Below are 20,679 nucleotides of genomic sequence, written 5' to 3' on the forward strand. Positions count from 1 at the left end.
TGTTGCTAACAATAATTGTGAGATTTTGTTAACTTTGCAGGACGCTTTCGTGAAGAATGTGCAGTGACATACTTTTTTGTCGGTGAAATTCGCCAGAATAAAATACTCCAGAATTTCGGTCAGGTACGTTCACCAATCAAATTTATGTAATTAAATAAAAATCGTAGTTTGTTTCAGTGCTAGCTATTCCCACAACCTTAAATTTTTGCGATTTCATCTTTCCTTTAGCCTTACATTACGGTGATCATGGAGTACTAGGGTGCTTTAATCCCACTAGGTAGATCTTGGCCCTTATGACTTTGTGGAGGAGTCAATGTGGCCCGCGGACTAAAAAAGTTTGAAGACCCCTGTCTTAACAGATGTCCTATCATCCTATCCCTTCTTCTTGTCAGTGTTTTCCACATAATCCTTTCCTCTCCGATTCTGCGCACAACCTTCTCATTCCTTACCTTACCAGTCCACCTAATTTTCAACATTAGTCTGTCCCACATCTCAAATGCTTCCATTCTCTTATATTCTGGTTTTCCCACAGTCATGTTTCACTGCCATACAATGCTGTACTCCAGACATATATTCTCAAACTTCTTCCTCAAATTAAGGCCTGTGGCTGATACTAGCAGAATTCCCTTCACCAGAAATGCCCTTTTTGCCAGTGCTAGTCTGTTTTTGATGTTGTCCTTGCTCTGTCCATCATTGGTTATCTTGCTGGCCAGATAGCAGAATTCCCTTATTTCATCTACCTCATGACCGTCAATCCTGATGTTAACTTTCTCGCTGTTCCCATTTGTGCTACTTCTCATTACTTTCATGTTTCTTCAATTTGTTCTCAACCCATATTCTGTACTCATTAGACTGTTCATTCCATTCAGCATATCTTTTAATTCCTCTTCTCTTTCACTCAGGACAGCAATAGCATCAGTGAATCTTGTCATTAACATCCCTTCACCTTGACTTTTAATTCCACTCCTGAACCTTCTATTTCTATCACTGTTTCTTCAATGTACAGATTGAACAGTAGGGGCAAACAACTGCATTCCTGTCTTACACCCTTTTTAATCCAAGCATTTCGTTCTTGCTGTCCAGTCTTATTACTCCCTCTTGACTGTTGTACCTATTGTATATGACCTGTATCTCACTATAGTTTACCCCTATTTTTCTCAGAATTTTGAACATCCTGCACCATTTTACATTGTCGAGTGCTTTTTCCAGGTCGACAAATCCTATCAACATGCCTTGATTTTTCTTTAGTCTTGCTTCCATTATCAACTGCAATGTCATAATTGTGTCTCTGGTGCCTTTACCTTTCCTGAAGCCAAACTGACTGTCATGTAACACATCCTCAATTTTCTTTTCCATTCTTCTGTATATTATTTTTGTCAGGAACTTGGATGCATGAGCTGTTAAGCTGATTGTGCAATAATTCTCGCACTTGTCAGCTCTTGCAGTCTTCAGAATTGTGGTGTTATTTTTTCGAAAATCTGATGGTATGTCACCAGACTCATACACTCTACATACCAATGTTAACCATCAGTTTGTTGCCACTTCCCCGAATGATGTTACAAATTCTGATGCAAGATTATCTATCCCTTCTGCCTTATTTGATTTAAGTCCTCCACAGCTCTCATAAATTCCGATTCTAATACTGGATCCCCATCTTTTTTTTAAATTGACTCTTGTTTCTTCTCCTATCACATCAGGCTTTCAATGTATTCTTTCCACCCATCTGCTCTCTCCTCTACATTTAACAGTGGAATTCCTGTTGCTCTCTTAATGTTACTACCCTTGCTTTTAATTTCAATGAAGGTTGTTTTGACTTTCCTATATGCCGAGTTAGTCCTTCTTCCGAAAATCATTTCTTTTTCGATTTCTTCACATTTCTCAAGCAGCCATTTTGTCTTAGCTTCCCTGTACTTCCTATCTATTTCATTCCTCAACGATTTTTATTTCTGTATTCCCAAGTGTCATATGGTCAGCTGAAGTATTTCTTCTGTTATCCATGGTTTCCTTGCAGTTACCTTCTTTGTATCTATGTTTTTCTTTTGAACCTCTGACATTGCTCTTTCTAGAGATGTACATTCCTCTTCAACTGTATTGGCTGCTGAACTATTCCTTATTGCTATATCTATAGCCGTAGGAGAACTTCAAGCATATCTCATCATTCCTTAGTACTTCTGCACCCCACTTCTTTGCACATTGATTCTTCCTGACTAACGTCTTAAACGTCTGCCTACTCTTCATCACTACTACAGTAAGATCTAAGTCTATCTGCTCCTTACAATCCAGTATCTGATTTCGGAATCTCTGTCTGACCATGACGTAATCTAACCGAACTCTTCTCGTATCACGCAGCCTTTTCCAAGTATACCTCTTCCTCTTTTGATTCTTGAACAGAGTATTCACTATTATTAGCTGAAATTTATTACAGAACTCAATTAGTCTTTCTCCTCTCTCATTCCTTGTCCCAAGCCCATATTCTACTGTAACCTTTTCTTCTACTCCTTCCCCTTCAACTGCATCCAGTCCCTCATGACTATTAGATTTCCATCTTCCTTTGCATACTGCATTACCCTTTCAATACCCTCATATACTTTCTCTACCTCCTAATCTTCAGCTTGCGATGTCTGTCGGCATATACACCTGAACTATCATTGCCAGTGTTGGTTTGCTGTTGATTGTGATAAGAAGAACCCTATCACTGAACTGTTCACAGTTAACACTCACACTGCCCTAACTTCCTATTCATAACAAATCCTACTCCTGTTATACCAGTTTCTGCTGCTGTTGATATTACACTATATTCATCTGACCAGAAACCCATGTCTTTCCATTTCACTTCACTGGCCCTACTATATCTAGCTTGAGCCTTTCATTCCCCTTTTCAAATTTTCTAGCTACCTACCACGTTCAGGCTTCTGACATTTTACATCCTGATTCTTCGAACATTATCTTTTTGTTGGTTATTGTATCTTTATCTCATGGTCATCTCCCCCTTGACAGTATCCTCTCAGAGATTAAAATGGGGGACTATTCCGGAATCTTTTACCAATGGGGAGATCACCATGACACTTTCACTTACAGGCAACATGTCTTGTAGATACACATGTTATCTGTCTTTAATGCAGTGGTTTCCGCTGCCTTCTGCACACTCATGCCACTAATCATTGCTGATTCTTCCACCTTTAGGGGCAGTTTCCCACCCCAAGTCCGCTACTCATGGTCATGTTCTCGCTTCCTGAGCACAGGGTCCCAGGTTCAATTTCCAGTGGGGTCAGGGATTTTCCCTGCCTTGAGATGATAGGGTATTATTGTGTTGTCTTCATCACCACCACCACCACCACCACCACCACCACCACCACCACCCATCCCCTTTACCGTCGGAGGAAGGCAATGAATTGCAAACCATCTCCACTAGGACCTTGCCTAGCATGGAAGTGCAAGTCTCCTGCATCGTTCCACTACGCTCGTCACGGAGTATGGGACTTCATCACCATCACCATCATCCCACCCCAAGGACAAGAGAGTGCCCTGAACTTCCATCCGCTCCTCTGCCCTCTGACAAGGCTGTTGGCAGACTGAGTGAGACTTCTTATGCCTGAAGTTATCAGCCATCAATACGGATTATTGATCAAAATTTAAGCGGTGGCACGTTTTGAACCCTGGACCAATAAAATTCTGATTACTAATCAAAGAGGCACCCCTACACCATGGGGTTATCCGTTATGTAAGAAAACTTCGTAAAAAAGGGATGCACCTCTGCACGAAGTAAATGACACATTAGTGTGCTTTTAAGTTTCGCTCTGATGCTACTAACTATGTCTTTCAGGTGAGATATCTCTACAGTATATACACCACATATGACATAATAGAATTCTGCTGTAGGAACTGGTACAGAACAACAAATGTGCAACCTTCAGTTTCATCTGTTGTGGCGGTTGGCATGGGTCGTAACATTATGAATTTATGTATATGAGAGGACTATTCAGAAACTATTTGCCACAGTTTAAAATTGTTTTCAGTACCCTTTTTTAATAGTCTAAGCCAGAAAAAGATAATGTAAAAAACCACCTCAAATCCGATATGCATTATCTTCACTTACAAGAAACAGCTGCTGCTTCTCAACACACAATCTTAAATTGTTGAAAGCTTAACCAGTGCTGAAAGAAGCAAACAAGATACTACCATTTCAGGGAAAGAACTGTTGAAGTTTTAAAAACAAACATTCCATTCAAAAAGCTGAGAAATAATGTTCCATGTGTGGATTGCTAAAATCCTCAAAGATATACTTTGTGTGAGGGCTCTATGTGAAAAATATTTGCCAGACTGAATAATAGGCTGTATGTTAGAAACAAGGGAAACTCCCCTCAGGTGTGGTGCTTAACTCTTGTGTACAGTAAGTGTTGTGTACTCAACAATAATATCTTTTTATCTGCACAATCTTTTAAGTAGTCACTCTTAAATTCCACAAGAGGAATGTCAGTGATAGGCACATGTCTAGAATGCCCTTTTTTGTTGACAAGAATAAGACATTTTTAAGACAAGCGTGTCAATTTATAAATGTCTCAAGCTGTTACACTGCCTTTCACCATCACGATCTTTTACAGTTTCCCAAGACTGGCAGAGTGATTGGAATCCAAGTCTTTTGTCCAGTCCTCCCATCACCTCTCTCACTACTCTAACCTAGCCTCCTCTTTCGCACATGCTTTCTTCTACTCCTTTTAATTGCTTTCCCCTTGGGGTTCCTTAGATCTCCTGCTTTCAATCTTCATCTCGTTTACCTCCTTTGGCTTCCTCTTTTCATCCACTTTTGAAATGGCTCTAACATTTTGATCTTTATTCTTTTATCTAGCGTGGGTACCTCATGTGTTACCTCCCTCATCCTTTCCCTGCTTTTTATACCTATCTAACTTCTCAAAAACGTGCTTGCACCTTATTTTTCCTTTTATTCATGATCCAGATTTCTGCAACATTCAACATAATTGCTATGTAATGTGACTAGTGTGTCACATTCTTATTTTTCTCAGTAACTCTGTTCCTTATTACTGCTCTCATACGACTTCTCACATACGTGAAACTTTTCACAGTTTCCAACTGCTCCTCAACTGTGTCATGTTTTCTTTCCAAACATTTAATTGTTTCTGTATTTCCATCTCATTCCCGTACCCAATCAAATCATCTCTCTCGTCACTTGTCATCCCTCAACACCATGAAAAATAACAGAGAGTGAACTTCCTTGTTACTGACAATTTCTCTACATTCTGCCTACCCATTCTCCTACTTCCAACTCTTACGCTATTTTCACTTCGTAGTTGAATTCCTGTAGCTGCCTCACAACAAATAGATGATCTATTGTGAGTTGTCCTGGCCCAAAGCCATTCTGTTCTCTCAGATGCTTCCACTGTTCTCCAGAACCTTCTCAAAAATGTTTGCAATAGTTTTTAAGTCCCTTCAGCTTCCCTTCTTGAAGAGACATGCAATTATTCCCCCCTCCTTCCGCTCTGCTTTAAGTCATGCTTTGACATCTCAGTCATTAGCGCACTTGTCAGCGAAATGCTCAAGTACTGGGTTTAAGTCCCAATCTGGCACACTATTTTAACTGCCAGGAAGTTTAATATGGAAGTAACTGTGTTTACAGAATTTAGAATCTCCTTGCTCTACTTATCAGTTAATCAGTTCCCTCCAGAATTTCTTAAATATTGGGTTGGTGCCTAAGTTTGTAGCATTTTCCAAAAGTTTAACAAACACAGACACATAAGATACATTAGTTATCAATGATATATTCTCATTCACTATTTACAACAGTCTGCCAATGCTAGGGTAATTTTTCAATTCCGTGACTGTAGAAATCATATGGTTTTGGGGCAATGAACTCGTCAAGCTGTGTTTGGATCTGAGAGTGCAAGATAAGGTGAATAATGTGGGTGCAGAGTGACTTTCCAACTCATGTATAAAATCTTTTGTCAGTTCAGCACAATGCGAGCAGGCAGGTGTTTGATCATTGTTCTTGGACTGCGTCTGCAAGAGTCCTCAGTCCCTGTGTGTAAGTCAGCAGTGATGGTTACATCTCAGGAAAGCAGTTCATAATACGGCACTCTGTCGCCGTTTCACCAGACAAGTAACATGATCATTTGTTGATGTACGCACGTCTCCGTACGGGGAGTTGCTGCTATGTTTGGGCTCGACCATTCCTTTCTTTTTCTTATGTTAGCATAAAAAAATTATTTCTCGTCACCAATAACGGTATACAATAGGAATGGTCGGTGTTCACAAGCCAGCTGATGAGCAAGGAGAGATGCACGTATGGCCACTTGCTGATTTTTGTTACTTTGGCTTTGAGCATGCTGTACCTTACACTATTTGTGAGCCTTCTGCATTGCTTGCAAATGCCACACAATGGTGGAATCATCACATTAACCAGTTTTAAACCTCTATGTCTGACAGCACAAGATAGTTCAAAAGTCTGAGGCAGGCAACAGCACATTGCCTCCAACAGGACCAAATCTAGTAAAGCACGTTATTCAAAATCAGGAAAGGTTAACCTGTTTACTTCACTGTTACACATAATATGTGTAACCATACAGAATTTTTTGCTGAAATGTGCAATACTTCCTTTTGGGCAATAAAAATGCATATTTAAAATATTTACACCTAATATCTCAGTTTTATTTCTTCCATCAGAAAGACTGACGATACGGTAGTACAAGGGCTATCCACAAAGTACATTACGTTTTGGAATTAAAAATAAATAAAGTATTGGAAATTTTTTTAATTATATATAGATGAAAGCCACACTTAAATACTACTTTTCTACATAGTTGCCATTTAAATTAAGGCACTTATCGTAGCGATGGACGAGCTTGGAAATTCCTTCGTCATAAAATTCAGCCGCCTGCGCCTTCAACCATGTAATGACTGTCTTTTGGGACAGAAAATGTGCGATTTTTGTGGATTTCCTGGAAAGAGGCACTACAATAAGCTCTCAAAGGTATTGCCAAACTCTGCACAACCTCAGAAGAGCAATACAAAACAGGAACAGGGAAAGTTGGGCTCAAAGATCTTGCTGATTCACGACAACGCCCGGGCCCACACGGCAAATGCCACTCGTGAAGTTCTCGAATCTTTTAAGTGGGAGTTGTTTCCTCATCCGCCGTACAGTCCCGACCTGGCAGCGAGCGACTTCCACTTATTCCCAGCAATGAAGAAGTGGTTGGCTATGCAGCGTTTTGATGACGACGCACAGCTTCAAGAAGAGGTAACCACGTGGTTGAAGGCGCAGGCGGCCAAATTTTACGACGAAGGAATTTCCAAGCTCGTCCATCGCTACGATAAGTGCCTTAATTTAAATAGCAACTATGTAGAAAAGTAGTATTTAAGTGTGGCTTTCATCTGTTTATAATAAAAAAAAATTCCAATACTTTATTTATTTTTAATTTCAAAACGTACTGTACTTTGTGGATAGCCCTCGTAGTTAATGAAACCAATTTGGTCACACATAGATGCCACACTTTTCTACATCTCAATGTAACAGTGTAAATACTAAGAGTGAATTTTGCTTTAGTTAAGTGGTTGGTGAGATAGTGAAGTTGAGGCTAAGGAGTGAAAGATTTGAACATAAGGTTGGTGAGATAGTGAAGTTGAGGCTAAGGAGTGAAAGATTTGAACATACGGTTGGTTGGTTGGTTGTTTTGGGGAAGCAGACCAGACAGCGAGGTCATCGGTCTCATCGGATTAGGGAAGGAAGTCGGCCGTGCCCTTTCAGAGGAACCATCCCGGCATTTACCTGGAGTGATTTAGGGAAATCACGGAAAACCTAAATCAGGATGGCCGGACGCGGGATTGAACCGTCGTCCTCCCGAATGCGAGTCCAGTGTCTAACCACTGCGCCACCTCGCTCGGTGTGAACATAAGGTCTCGAGTCCAAGTTGTTCTAAATGTTAGGATATAACATCTTTACAAGAGGTCTTTTCTACTGAGTACTACTAAAACTTGAAGTAATCTGATAAATTCACCGCAAATTCAGGCATGAAAGAACAATAAATATCATGCATCAAGATTCCAATGAAATTACAACTGGAAGACAAAAACTTTCTACATCAGATTACCATAAACTGAGAAAGTTACCTGGGCAATTTATCATGTTCTTCCGGCAATGGTTCTTTCTTTGGTACAACCAGAACAAAAAAACTGCCATTATTGGCACTACAGTCAGGGTTTCTCATAAGAGGTTTCTCTGACTCTTTGTCGTCCACCTTAGATGTGCTACCTGTGGTTATGAAATCTTTTGCCTCTATGTCTGTATGACAATGGCTCCGTGAATGTCTTTTCAAACTGTTGGCACCTACTGAAATTATGGAAAAGTACACAATTACTAGTGCTGAGAATAAATTCTGAAAATGAAAATTTAAAGATAAAGTGTGTGTGTGTGTGTGTGTGTGTGTGTGTGTGTGTGTGTGTGTGTTTTCATATTAGATTAGAACTAGTTGTATTATATTAACATGTGATATTCCTCAGTTAAAATATTTCTGCTGATGAATGTGGGTTTTCTGTGATGAGGACAAGGTGTGATCTCATCTTCTGACAATTATGATGTAAGATCTGGCTAAAATGTGCATCATAACAGCTACTGTTTTGATCAAGTGCTTAAATGTGAGTACTGCAATTAAGATTGCTTCATTCACTGAGATTTGTAATATAAGAAACTAGAAATATAAACATCACATAGGCATAACTAAACTAACATCTGGCCATTGTCCCAAACTGGCAAATTTATAATTTTCGTCATCCTCCTCATCCTCACAATGGCCGGCTCACCCTTGTACTAATTGAAAAATGCTACAACCTCTTTCAAACTGTTTATATACTGGAACCGTGATCCACCATCATTTTGCATCCTCTGAAGTACTGCACACAAAGAGTGATAGGAGTGTAAGCGGCAGTGAAATTAAAATTAAATAGAAGGAAAAATAAGTAAACTTTTTATTATTTCAAAAGTAACCACCATCACTGTTCACACATTTATCCAACTGTAAGACAAAACCATCTATGCCTTCATACAAGAATATTTGTTGTTGCCTATAGGACCATGATTGTAGCTAGGTGTGCACCTCTTTGTCTAAAGTGAATCAACAGCCATATACGTCTTTCCTCATGGCTTCAAAAACGTGGAAGTCACATGGGGAGAGATTGGGACTCTGAAGAGAATGATGTGCTTCATGTGGACACTTTGCAAAAATCAAAAGAAAACAATCAAGTCCAAATGCCCAAGAATGTTGATGGACAGTATCATTCTGTTTCAGGGTAGTGTCCGTCCACAATAAGCTGCTCAAATTTTGCTGGTAAGCCCTTGCAAATCCTCCAGTGGCCCAATTTCTCTCCTTGCGATTTCCATATATTTGATGCCCTGAAGAAAGACATTCGTAGCCATCAATTTGCTTCGAACAAAGAGGTGATTGCCTGGGTACAATCACAGTTCCATGAAGACATTGATCATCTTGTTTCATAGTGGGTTAAATTATTAACAGTCATGGTGATTATTTTGAAATACTGAACCGTTCACTTTTTTCCATTTGTCTCATTTTCAGTTGACTGCCCCTTACACCACTTACACCAACCTACAGTGAGATTCAGACAACAGTTCTGATTCTTAACAGGTTACACAAAGACAGAAATGGCTTCAGTACTTCAATTTGTGTCATTCTTTGAGACAACAGATGATTCCGTTCTCACATAAAAAACAACCAAGTACGGGGGCAGACTTGGGCTGTGATTGGTTTCAGTCCGGGAGATGGGAGGACACTTGCATTGTACCCCATTTTTGTATTATTTCTGTTAACGCTCAAGTAGCCTCAATTTTGCAGATCCTGACATGAAACAATGATCGTGCCATTTCACCTATGTGGGATTATAACAAGGAGAAACAATTTCCAGTCTGTGTGCAAAGTTATGGTCGATGGGTTGACATGTGCATGCGGAGGTTTGGGGGGGGGGGGGGGGGGGGGAGAGCTCACTACATTGAAGTGGGTGCTTGGAGACATTTTAACCTCTGGATCAGTGCTAACAACATACAGCTTGTTGCCTGCATCTGTGCTACACATTGATACATCACTAAATGTTGGTAGTAGGCAACAAAGCACAGAAAATAACTGACTACTCGTGAAATGTGCCAACTGGAACAATGGTAGCAGGGCCCATAATTTGGTGACCAAACTAGTTATCTGCTGTCAGTTCATGCATTAAAGTAAGTGCTAGTTTGTTAATTTTGTACAAGTGCTTTTGTGCACTCTTGCTGAGTTTATTCGCAAAATGTCTAGTATTAACAAGAGAAAAGTAAATACTGAGTCTTGTCACTTTCAAGGGAAATGTAGAGAGCATTATTTCTTTACATGTACAAACATAAATCAGTTTGCTTGTTGTGTCTCATGAATCACTAACCGTTTTGAAGCAATATAATGTGAAGAGGCACTTTTCTATGAAACACACTGTTCAACAACAGCTTACAGTACAATTGCAGAAAGACAATATCAAAATATTAATTTCCAATTTGGAAAGCAACAACAAATGTTTCCCAGATTTGGACACAGTGGGACAGTTTAGTTAAAGCTCGTTTTATACTGAAGGCCCCTTTGACATTCTAGACACACAATGTACCAATAAATAAATAAAAAGAAAATCCAACAAGTAAGTTTATTGAGACGAAAATTCCTTCACAGAATTGTTATGATGGCAAATGACATTGCAAAAAGTTTGTGATGACTTTGCACTATGTGACATTTGTGAGACAACTCAATTAGCAATTTTTGTTCAGGGTGCAGATGTGAAGCTAACATAATGGAAGAATTATTAGCCTCACAACTAAAAGGAACTACTATTGGTGAAGATATTTTCAAAGAAGTGAAAGAAATCATCGAAATGTTTGATCGGCAATGGAGACAACTTGCTGGAGTTTGTTCTGATGGAGCACCTGCAATGGTCATTTCATGAAAAGATTTTATTGAATACTGAGAAAGCCAATTTAACAATTATTCACTGCATTATCCAGCAACACAGTTTATGTGCTAAGTAAATTAAAATAAAAATGTCATGGATATGGTTATCACTATCATCAATTTTGTGACGTCCATCCACTAAATAATCACCAGTTCAAATAGTATTTGAGTGACCATTGTATCCAAACAAGCCACCTAGCTCACCACTGATTTCCTTGGAAATTTCCTTTCAAAAATGGGGGAAAAATCAATCTTTTGAGGGTGCACTGTCTCTGTGTACTATGGTTGCTGTCTGTGAAATAAAAAATATGATAAATTTCAACTGGTGAACAGAGCAACACAGTTTGAAAACTTTTATGCTGCTAAAAACCTGCACTTGTACTCACGGTAACCAAGCATAATGCTGCTAAGTGCTGCAGTCTATGTAAGCCACTACTCTGAGGTGGGTAACATATAACGAATTCAACAATATCAGGAATAGTATAAATCGCTACTCACCATAAAGATGACCTACTGAGTTGCAGACAAGCACAATGATAAGACTGTTACACATGATGTAGGTATTGGACACAGCCTTCCTCAGCATAGAAAACATACGTGCATTCCCATAAGCAAGCACACCTATAGCCCCCCCCCCCCCTCTCTCTCTCTCTCTCTCTCTCTCTCTCTCTCTCTCTCTCTCGTGGTGGCCAAGTGTGTCTGAGGTGTGTTTGCTTGTGTGAATGTGTGTATGTTTTCGTTGATGAGGAAGGCTTCGGCTGATAGCTGCATGTGTTAAGATTTTTTATTGTGTCCATCTGCAGCTTAAGGGGTCATCTTTATGATGAGTAGCAATCTATCCTATACCTAATATTGCTGATATTCCATACTGGAGTTTCCATTGTTTGAGACAGTGAATTCACTACCCTACACAGTACACTTAACTGTTACACGTATCTCTGTCCTGTTACCATTCTTCTACAGTTTACAGCTCAATTCCAGTCTGCATCCATTTGGTCTTGCACCCCCAAAACTTTCTTACATTGGGATTTTGTATAGTAATTTTTACTGTATGTCAGCTGTATTATCAAATGAACAGCTGTTTGAAATATGTATGTTATAATTTTATCCCCAATTCCTTAACTTACAGATAAAGAATTTCTTTATGGTGTAATACAGAATTTGACTTTTCTGAAAATTGTCTTACGTGACTGATTATGTCATTTTATGCTCTCAACATGCCGTTTTTTCCTCTTGCATTTCACTATCTTTTATAAAAACGGAAATGAAATTAAAATAATTAACACACCCACTAAAACACTCCATTCGAATCATGTGATGCCTGGGACGTCACTGGCTAGATCACTGCTCCTAATGTCATAATGGTAATTAACAGTGATGTCTTGTTTTGGAATTTACGTTACAAATGGTGTTCAGTACCATACTGTAAAAATACATCTACAAGAATCCCTGAAAAGTTGTTTTCGATTGTTCCATAGAATGAGAAGATGCATAAAATGTGGTTGCACTGTACTGGCAAATTGCCACCATGTTGACACAGAAGTTCACTAACTTAATTAAAAATGTCTTGCGCTGTGAAGTTAACGTTGACTTATCTCCAAGATATGCTCTCCCACTGTTACAACAAAGAATAGCATCATTCAAGGAAATTAAACTTAGTGAAAATTGACGTTTTAACTAATGACACTGCAGTCATTCGGTAGCTCAGTTGTTAAGAGAAGTAAACCATCGAATTTTATAAGACAATGTCCATAGATCACTCACTGGTTTGAATGTAACACGAAAGAACATTTTAACTTATTTGTAAAATGTCCCTTCATATGAAAACCAAATCACAATTAAACTTCACCACACACAACAGAATATTATTGTGTTCTCCTTGCTATTTACATGTGCTCACATTTTCAACAGCTGTTCACTCAAGTCAAGTTCAAAAAGATATTTTTTAGTCAAGGTGACCACACACTTTTTACTTTATTAGAAACAACGTTTGCATCTTCATACTGTCTAGCTATGATCCTTACTGTTTAAACTTCAGCAGTTTCATTGCAGTTTCATTGCAGTTTCATTATCTTACATAAAGATGAAGTAAGTCTTTTTCAGATGCTAACATTAGTTTACACTCACAAACATCAGAGCCGTTACGTCTGTGTCACCTCGACCTCGTAGTCTACCTTGTTGTACTGTGGACATATAGTGATATCGTCACTCTACCAGCAATGCTTTCCAAAGAAGTGAACTGTTTTCTTATAAAGTAAATGCATTTATCCTCTATTGCCCATTTCTCAGACAGACTAATGCAAAGCCATATATAATACGGCCTACGACCTAAACAGCTGCTACAACCAGTTCTTGCTAATGTTATTTTTGTATTGTGTATAAACTTTTAGAAATATATGATCCTCCCAGGTTTCGAACATATGACCTCTTACACTGGAGTCAAACATGCTATGTGTTGTGCTATGCAATGTGTGACATGTGCAGTACTCATCTGAGTATCTTCTATACAGGAAATCAGCACTAAATATTGCCAAGAATAATTCTGCTGTGCTTTGGGTCATAACTCATGACTTATACTTAACAATCTAGTTATAATATATGGATCCTTTTGCAGAACTTCTACAATTCCTTAGTTTTGAGCAAGTTTAATAATGTTGTAGGAAGCAGGTGAAGGTCCATTGTTGCACATATCACCGCTCTAAATGGGTGGAGCACAAACACATCAACTTTGGCAAGGTTTCCACTATCAGTGCTCACAAAATTCATTTCTATTGTTACTTTAAAGTTATAACGGCATTTTCCACCACTAAACAGATAAACTGCTTGCAGTAAAAGTATGTTAAAACCCCCTAACTTCAGCTAATGCTACTATAACCCAAGTATAGCTTCGTCTTATTCATAGCCTGTGACATCACCAGAGCATCAGCCAGTAACAGAGGGTTTTCGATAATGTGACCAGATCTTGATATTTAAAGATTTTTCAGCTTCAATTACATAAAAATAACATTTTGTGAGAATATTAACAATAAATGCTATTTAGATGTTACAATCAACCAGAATAAACCATATGTTTAACACAGAAAAATAGCCTATTGTTTTAATTTTACTGAAAAAATATCCTGCTTCAACGGTTACTCCACATCATTGATACAAAATTCTGGTAAGTGCAAAATCAAGTGATTCTGCTGAAACGTGAGAAAGACACCTGACAATAGTAAGTTTAAAGCTGAAATGGCATCACCTTGATAATCAGAAGTCTGCACTTATGAAATAGATTTTTGTGCGCACATTAATTCTTTCCATCATTGAAAACATGAGGAGCTGAAGTTTAACCCAACAGCAGATGGAATGTTTTCATGGATACATTAGTACTGAACTATAAGGAGCAGAACTTATTTTTCTGTACTGATGAAATACCATTCCAATGAAATCTGGAGCTATTAACTTCTTATAACATAATTATTTATTTCCGATGACACTAGTATACACATCCTGATCATACACATGATGGGAAAGTGATTATTCTGAAGTACATACTAACCACATTTGTTATCATATGAAACTTCATCCAAATGGCTGGTGCTTGGTTCACTCAAATGACTGACATTACTCTGACGGAACTTGGCATTCTCTCCATCTTTATCAACTGCAGCATATATCCTAATAAATACACAACTGTGTAAGATATTACAATTTGTTCAAATTTTGATACAAGAATTTTTATGCAGAAGGGCTAAAGTTTTCTAATAAATTATGCATCACTGCTATCGTTTTTCTCTCCATTGCAGAAGAATTCACCCTTAAGTGACTGATGCCCCCTTCCAAGAGTTAAGATCAAACACATCATGCACACAGAACTTGGGCTATGAACAGGCATTCCCTGCCTGATCCATAACTATCCCATTCTGGAAGAATATTATTTTTATTATTCAGTTTCTCAACTAACTTTAAATCTATCATCTGTTTCTTTATTCACTTAGTTCTGCAAAATAATTATGTTAAGTTATGGTTATTAGTATTTAGGAGCAAAGCTTTTATCTTTTGCGAAAATACAATAAATAACTTCTGCTAGAGAGAGGAAAAAGAGGCAGAGCTACAAACTTCAAATGTTTCTTTAAATGGAAAACTGGGCTATACAATTAACAGAAAACTCCATCTACAAACCACATATTGTACCAGGTATGACTTAAATGTATGCTGATGGTGTGAAAGCTACAAATTTCATTGAAGCTGTTTTGATTACGCAATAGTAATGGAATTCAAGAATTCAAATTCTACAGATGAGAAACAATTACAAAGTTAAGAGCCATATACTGCATCAGAAAATTACACATGCCACTTAGGAGGACAGATTTTGTGCACATGCAACAGATTCATACATATAACATTAAAGTGCCAGTTCAATAACATGGAAACATAATTATTCAGACACACTTCATTGTTTCCAATCTACACTAAATATCAGCTCTATCACAACAATCATTCAATGTAATAGTTTGAAAGCCAATCTCTCCAACATTGTTCGTTTTAGGAAAATAAACTTCACTTTTTGGTTTAACATTCTAATATTTTTTGCTACATAACCTCCTCCTACCCACAAATTGGCACCTAAACGAAATGTCTGATTATCACCATTTTGATAGTACATGTCAAGGTGAAAACAGAGTGTTCAATGACAGTAGTGCAAAGCTTCCTTTTCTTTTTAAATCAAACAAAGACCATTTCAGCTGTCTGAATCTGAATTTCAAAATTTAAAATTTCAGGATGAAGAAGCATACATATTGTATAAGGAAATTGCACATGCTGTATAACATTTCATAGGAAATGGCAAACAAGATTTTTATGTAACAAATTTCTGAGAATGTGGTTTTTTCCAAGTACGCAACTAATGGGGGTCAGGATATCTAATAGAACTTGGAAGAGCTTATTTCGCAAATAAACTGGCTGCTTGTTCTGATAAGTGGCCCATTCATGTTACTGGAAGTCAATAATCTCTTGTTGGTGCATTTAAATGATCTATTCTTGCCTCAGCAACAGTAATGAAATATTCAGCTGGTCGAGTATAGTGTGTTGCTGAAGTCTTCACCTTCATGGCTAAATTTCTTTGACAGTTGTCGACAAATTGCAATATCTGGCAAGCTTCAGCTTGAATAATATAGAAACTCAATAATCTTATTTTCATACCTATCGGTAGACAGAATTCAAAATCCACTGAGTGGTGACAGTTTTGGCAATAGTTACTAGTATATTTTCATTCCAAAGTAAAACCATGCAAAGTCTCACCAAAGGTACATCCACTGTACTTACAGTTCTGACCATGGTAATTACTAAGTATGCACACAACTGTAAGTATTGGAAAAAACTACATGCACACACACAATTTTATCATCATCAGGGATGATGCTGCATACAAAGACAAGCAGAACTGACAACTACACATTAACTGACAATAAATTAACTACTGCTACGCAGACAATATGAAAATGCAGAGGGTTGATTTGCAAGAAACACTATGACCTGTAGCACTCCTACCAACATTCAAATGTTATCTGTGATCACTTAACATTCATCCAACACAAAAAATGTTAACCCACCCAGAGTACATTAAGTTAGTGTTCCATATAACAAAATGCTAAAAGACTAAATGGAAGGTGTTCTGCATCCACCTATTTTCTTTGGATTAAATTCAAAAAGCCATTTCAAATTAAAATAAATGCTTGCTGTGAGAGCAGAACAGAAAGCTTAAACCAACAATTTTATATCCTAAGCGCTAAAACGAAAAACAGGACAACACATTGATCTGAAACTTCCTCCCAGAGTAAAACTGTGTGCCAGACCGAGACTTCAGGTCGGGACCTTTGCCTATCGCAGGCATGTGCTCACTGACTGAGCTACTTAAGCATGACTCACAACTTGTCCTCACAGAAAGGCATAGGTCCCGAGTTAGACTCTTGGTCCGGCACACAGTTTTAATCTGCCAGGAAGTTTCACGTAAGTGCACACTCCACTGCAGAGTGAAATCTCATGCTGGAAACACATTGAGCCTTTACACTGCTGCTTATTAAAACTGCACCCTTGCTGTCTTTGACACACAGTGCATTAACAATACTCACACCACAACTATGCAAGCATAATGCACGTTTTGATGTAGACAACAAATTATGAAGTCTGTATGAAATTCCTTTTTCAAGTGATTATTTGATTAAGTGTGAACAGAAACCTGAACACATGCAGACAGAATCAAGAGAATGAAGAATGACTGTTTCAGGACTCTGTATCAGTGCATACCATCACATTCTTAATTAAATCCACAACTGTTCACAGGCCTGAGGAGGGATATTTTGCAACTGATGTCACCTACTGAAGTAACCATTACACACAGTTACCAACAGCTTGACTGATCAACATCAATGAATAAATAACGTATCTCCATGGAATATTTTTGTAAACCTCTGGTACTTTAGAAGTCAGACACCCCTGAGAATTAAGACGAAATCCCCCACCACCCTTCAAGGATGGATTGTTTCCATTGCCTACAAATCTCTTCACATGGTGATCACAATTTAACTTCCCTTGTTTTGTAGAATTGTGATGACAGAAATAGTTGACACACAAAAAGAAAGAGAAAAATGTTACCTCAACAATAAATCTCTCTTCGATAGTCTGTACAGACGGTCTGAGGAACCAACTACACAGCAATTAAGTAGACAATTATCCCGCGAATTGGAACAGAGAGAAACTTCATTTAATGCTGTAATGTACCTGCTTTGTTTTCCTTTTTTACATTCTGGAAGATTTGAATTGTTTCAGTGCAACCGTTTCAGCATGAAAAGTAAACTATGAGCATCCACTGCATTCTAGCAATTGATTTGCAGGCAAATGTAGTCAGCATGTTGGAGCCCACAATCACAGAGTAACATGTATCACAGAGTCACTACTATTAGCAGTGATCTTTCTGCCCTCAATTTTCCCTCAAATCAAAGTTAGTAATAGTTACTTTTTACAGCATGCAAAAACCATTGTTAGCAAATTCCAGTTTTTAACATTTAAGGACATTATCAGATCACTGAAGCAGCTGTTTAATACTTTACTATGCTTTGAACACCAAACACAACTTACCCCAGATCGGTCTCCCTTTTAATATTCATATTCCGAGTTTGTTCATATTGGTCTTTTTCTTCATTGTACAATAACAGGCCACTCAGAGTGAAGTCAAAATAAATTCTTACACCATCTGCAACTTCTTTGCATATATTTATACTGCAAGAAAGAGGGCAAAACACATTTAATTACTGGACGATTTCATCTCAAAGCTTACAGGTCACATCAACTTGGGGTCACGAATTCCTCTGGAAAAAAAATATACATTACACCTGTACACCATAAAGCATTTTCGTTTCATCTTACTTTTTGTAAATGGTACAGCCCTTTGAAAAATATATATTTTGTAAGTAACTCTTAAAACAGCAGAGAACAAACAAGCGTAACTACTAAACCAAAAGTACTGGAGACCTGGCAGATGTTTCGCATGAACGCTCCGTCTTAGCGTGTTGAAATTTAATTTACAACCACACACTTACGTGCTTCCTTTAACTTATAAAATTTAAGATGAAAATTTGAAGTTTTTTCGCATCATCACTGAATTTCTCGCGTAAAATATGCATGTTGGCAACACTGTTTCCAGCACTCTTCAGTTTATAACAAACAAGCGAGAACTTGCACATAAACCATTCTACATCGAGTTGTGTGTTCAGTTTGAACTGTTTGTTAGATACAATGTCAGTGAGGAAATACAGCTGTGGAAGAGTGAGGTGTGTGGACCATGAAAAAGAGACAAAATATATGTGACTTTGAAGAAAAGTGAAAAACACAGTTGTTTGAAATCTGTCAGAGGTATCTCAGAGAAATATCCTGGTCCCCAAGTAACAGCATTAACATCACACCCACTGCGCACAAATTGCTACACTCACTGCAAGGAGAAATTTAGTGACAAACCACCTGAACAATCACCATCACCGGAATGTGAAAACACAGAAGAAAGTGAGGTGTTTATATCCCTGGGTGTAAATTTGTTGATGCGTTGAATGTTACCATTTCTGCTGTAGCCCCTACTATATCCCCCTTTTAAACATCCAGGAAAGGTAAAAAGCACAAGAAGAAAACAGTATGCAAAAAGGAAAGTGGAAGAAATTGAAACAAGTTTTGCACAAGCAACATCTTCAAAACTTTGTGAAGTGGATAATGTAGATGCACTTTGTGCAGAACCTGATGGTAGCAACACATCCACAACATGTAACGCGTCGTTTCAAAATCTGAATACGGCTATCTCAGCACCCACTTATACTGAGAAGTTACAGTTACTGACACTGATACCAGGTAGCTACTCTAAGCAGCAGATACAGAAATACAAACCCACTTCCTCAAATTGTTTGATTTCAAAATCTCGTAAAATAAAGAATGAGCAAAGTATTTGGACGTGCCCAGATCCTTACTGTGGGCATCTATTGCAAGATGATACGTTTACTATTGCTATGGAATATTACCTATGTGATGGCAAACATTGCAGCAGGCAAAGTCCTAACTAGGCTGATGTAATCTCTGTTAGTGAAAATGATGAAAAAGGTAAAAGATATATGACAAGATCAATAAGAAAAGCATATCTCCTAATGAAAAAGGAGAACCCGAGTTTAAAAATTGGTCCCAAAATTCTACTCCTTATGACCAAAATGGGTAAAATGCCAACCAGTGGAGGAAGTAAGCACATGTATTTACTGGACTAATTTGAAACTTGTTTGTTTCGGCAGCGTCACAGAAAAAAAGTACACAGAGATGGACCTGGTGCTTTTGTGTATACGTGTCAAGAGCTGCACGATAAATGTTGGTTGCAGGCGTGTGCAATGTGTCCTGGTGCTGAAGGGGTGACTGTTTAAGCCTAACATCTTCAGGATACTGACAGTGACGTAACTTACACATTGTGGGAGGGAGGAGAGTTGGTGAAGAAGACAGTAGAGCAATAGAAGTTCGGCATTGTGTCATAAAAGCAATAGCTCACCATCATATCGCGGGGATTCAAAGACAGGCCACAGCAGAAGTAAAGTCGGTCACATCACATAATACTGACACATTAGTTCCATTTCAAATTTGCTGAGAACTGGTCTGTTGCTTTCTACAATCAAATTCAAAGTTACCACTGGCACACATCGCAAGTATCAACATTTACATGTGTAGCTCACTTCCTTGGAACATCACACTGTTTTGCTGATGTCAGTGATGATCTCATTCACGACAGTGCACATGCGTGCTATGCTGTCAACATAATGATTGATGACATAGCATCTAGAGGCCATGCATTTCCTAAACGTATGTATGTGACAGATGGTGCAGCGTCTCATTTTAGAAACTGCTTTCAGCTTTGCGTGGTCAACACTGTAGTACAGGAATTACGACACAAAGAAGGTATTTTCACCAACAGGTCCTGGAAAAGGGGCATGTGATGGGGTAGGACATCTCCGTAAACATTTTGCAACAAGATTTAACATCCAGCATGAAGTTGTTGATGTTACAAGAGATGCTACTGGATTTGTGCACACCATATCAACATTAGTAATGGACATTAAACACTTTAATTCTGAATTAAAGTACCTTAAGGGAATTCCATTTAAAAAAACGAGGAGAGTGTTCTGCTATGAAGCCTATG

The 20,679-nt window shown here is 38.2% G+C and overlaps 1 protein-coding gene across 2 annotated transcripts in view; it reads right to left on the reverse strand.

The window, feature by feature from the left end:
• The window catches only part of LOC124589845 (male-specific lethal 3 homolog), a 108,508-nt gene that overhangs the window by 26,641 nt on the left and 61,188 nt on the right, over window positions 1–20,679 (reverse strand). The window contains exons 6-8 of one of the 2 annotated variants that reach the window (XM_047131604.1): window positions 18,102–18,242; window positions 14,524–14,642; window positions 8,119–8,338 (exon numbers count right to left, since the gene is read on the reverse strand). In XM_047131604.1, the coding sequence (XP_046987560.1) occupies window positions 8,119–8,338; window positions 14,524–14,642; window positions 18,102–18,242 (480 nt within the window). The remainder of the gene's footprint in view (window positions 1–8,118; window positions 8,339–14,523; window positions 14,643–18,101; window positions 18,243–20,679) is intronic. The other variant, XM_047131605.1, reaches the window with a different exon arrangement.

Source organism: Schistocerca americana, chromosome 2, assembly GCF_021461395.2.
Source record: "Schistocerca americana isolate TAMUIC-IGC-003095 chromosome 2, iqSchAmer2.1, whole genome shotgun sequence".
NCBI lineage: Eukaryota > Metazoa > Arthropoda > Insecta > Orthoptera > Acrididae > Schistocerca > Schistocerca americana.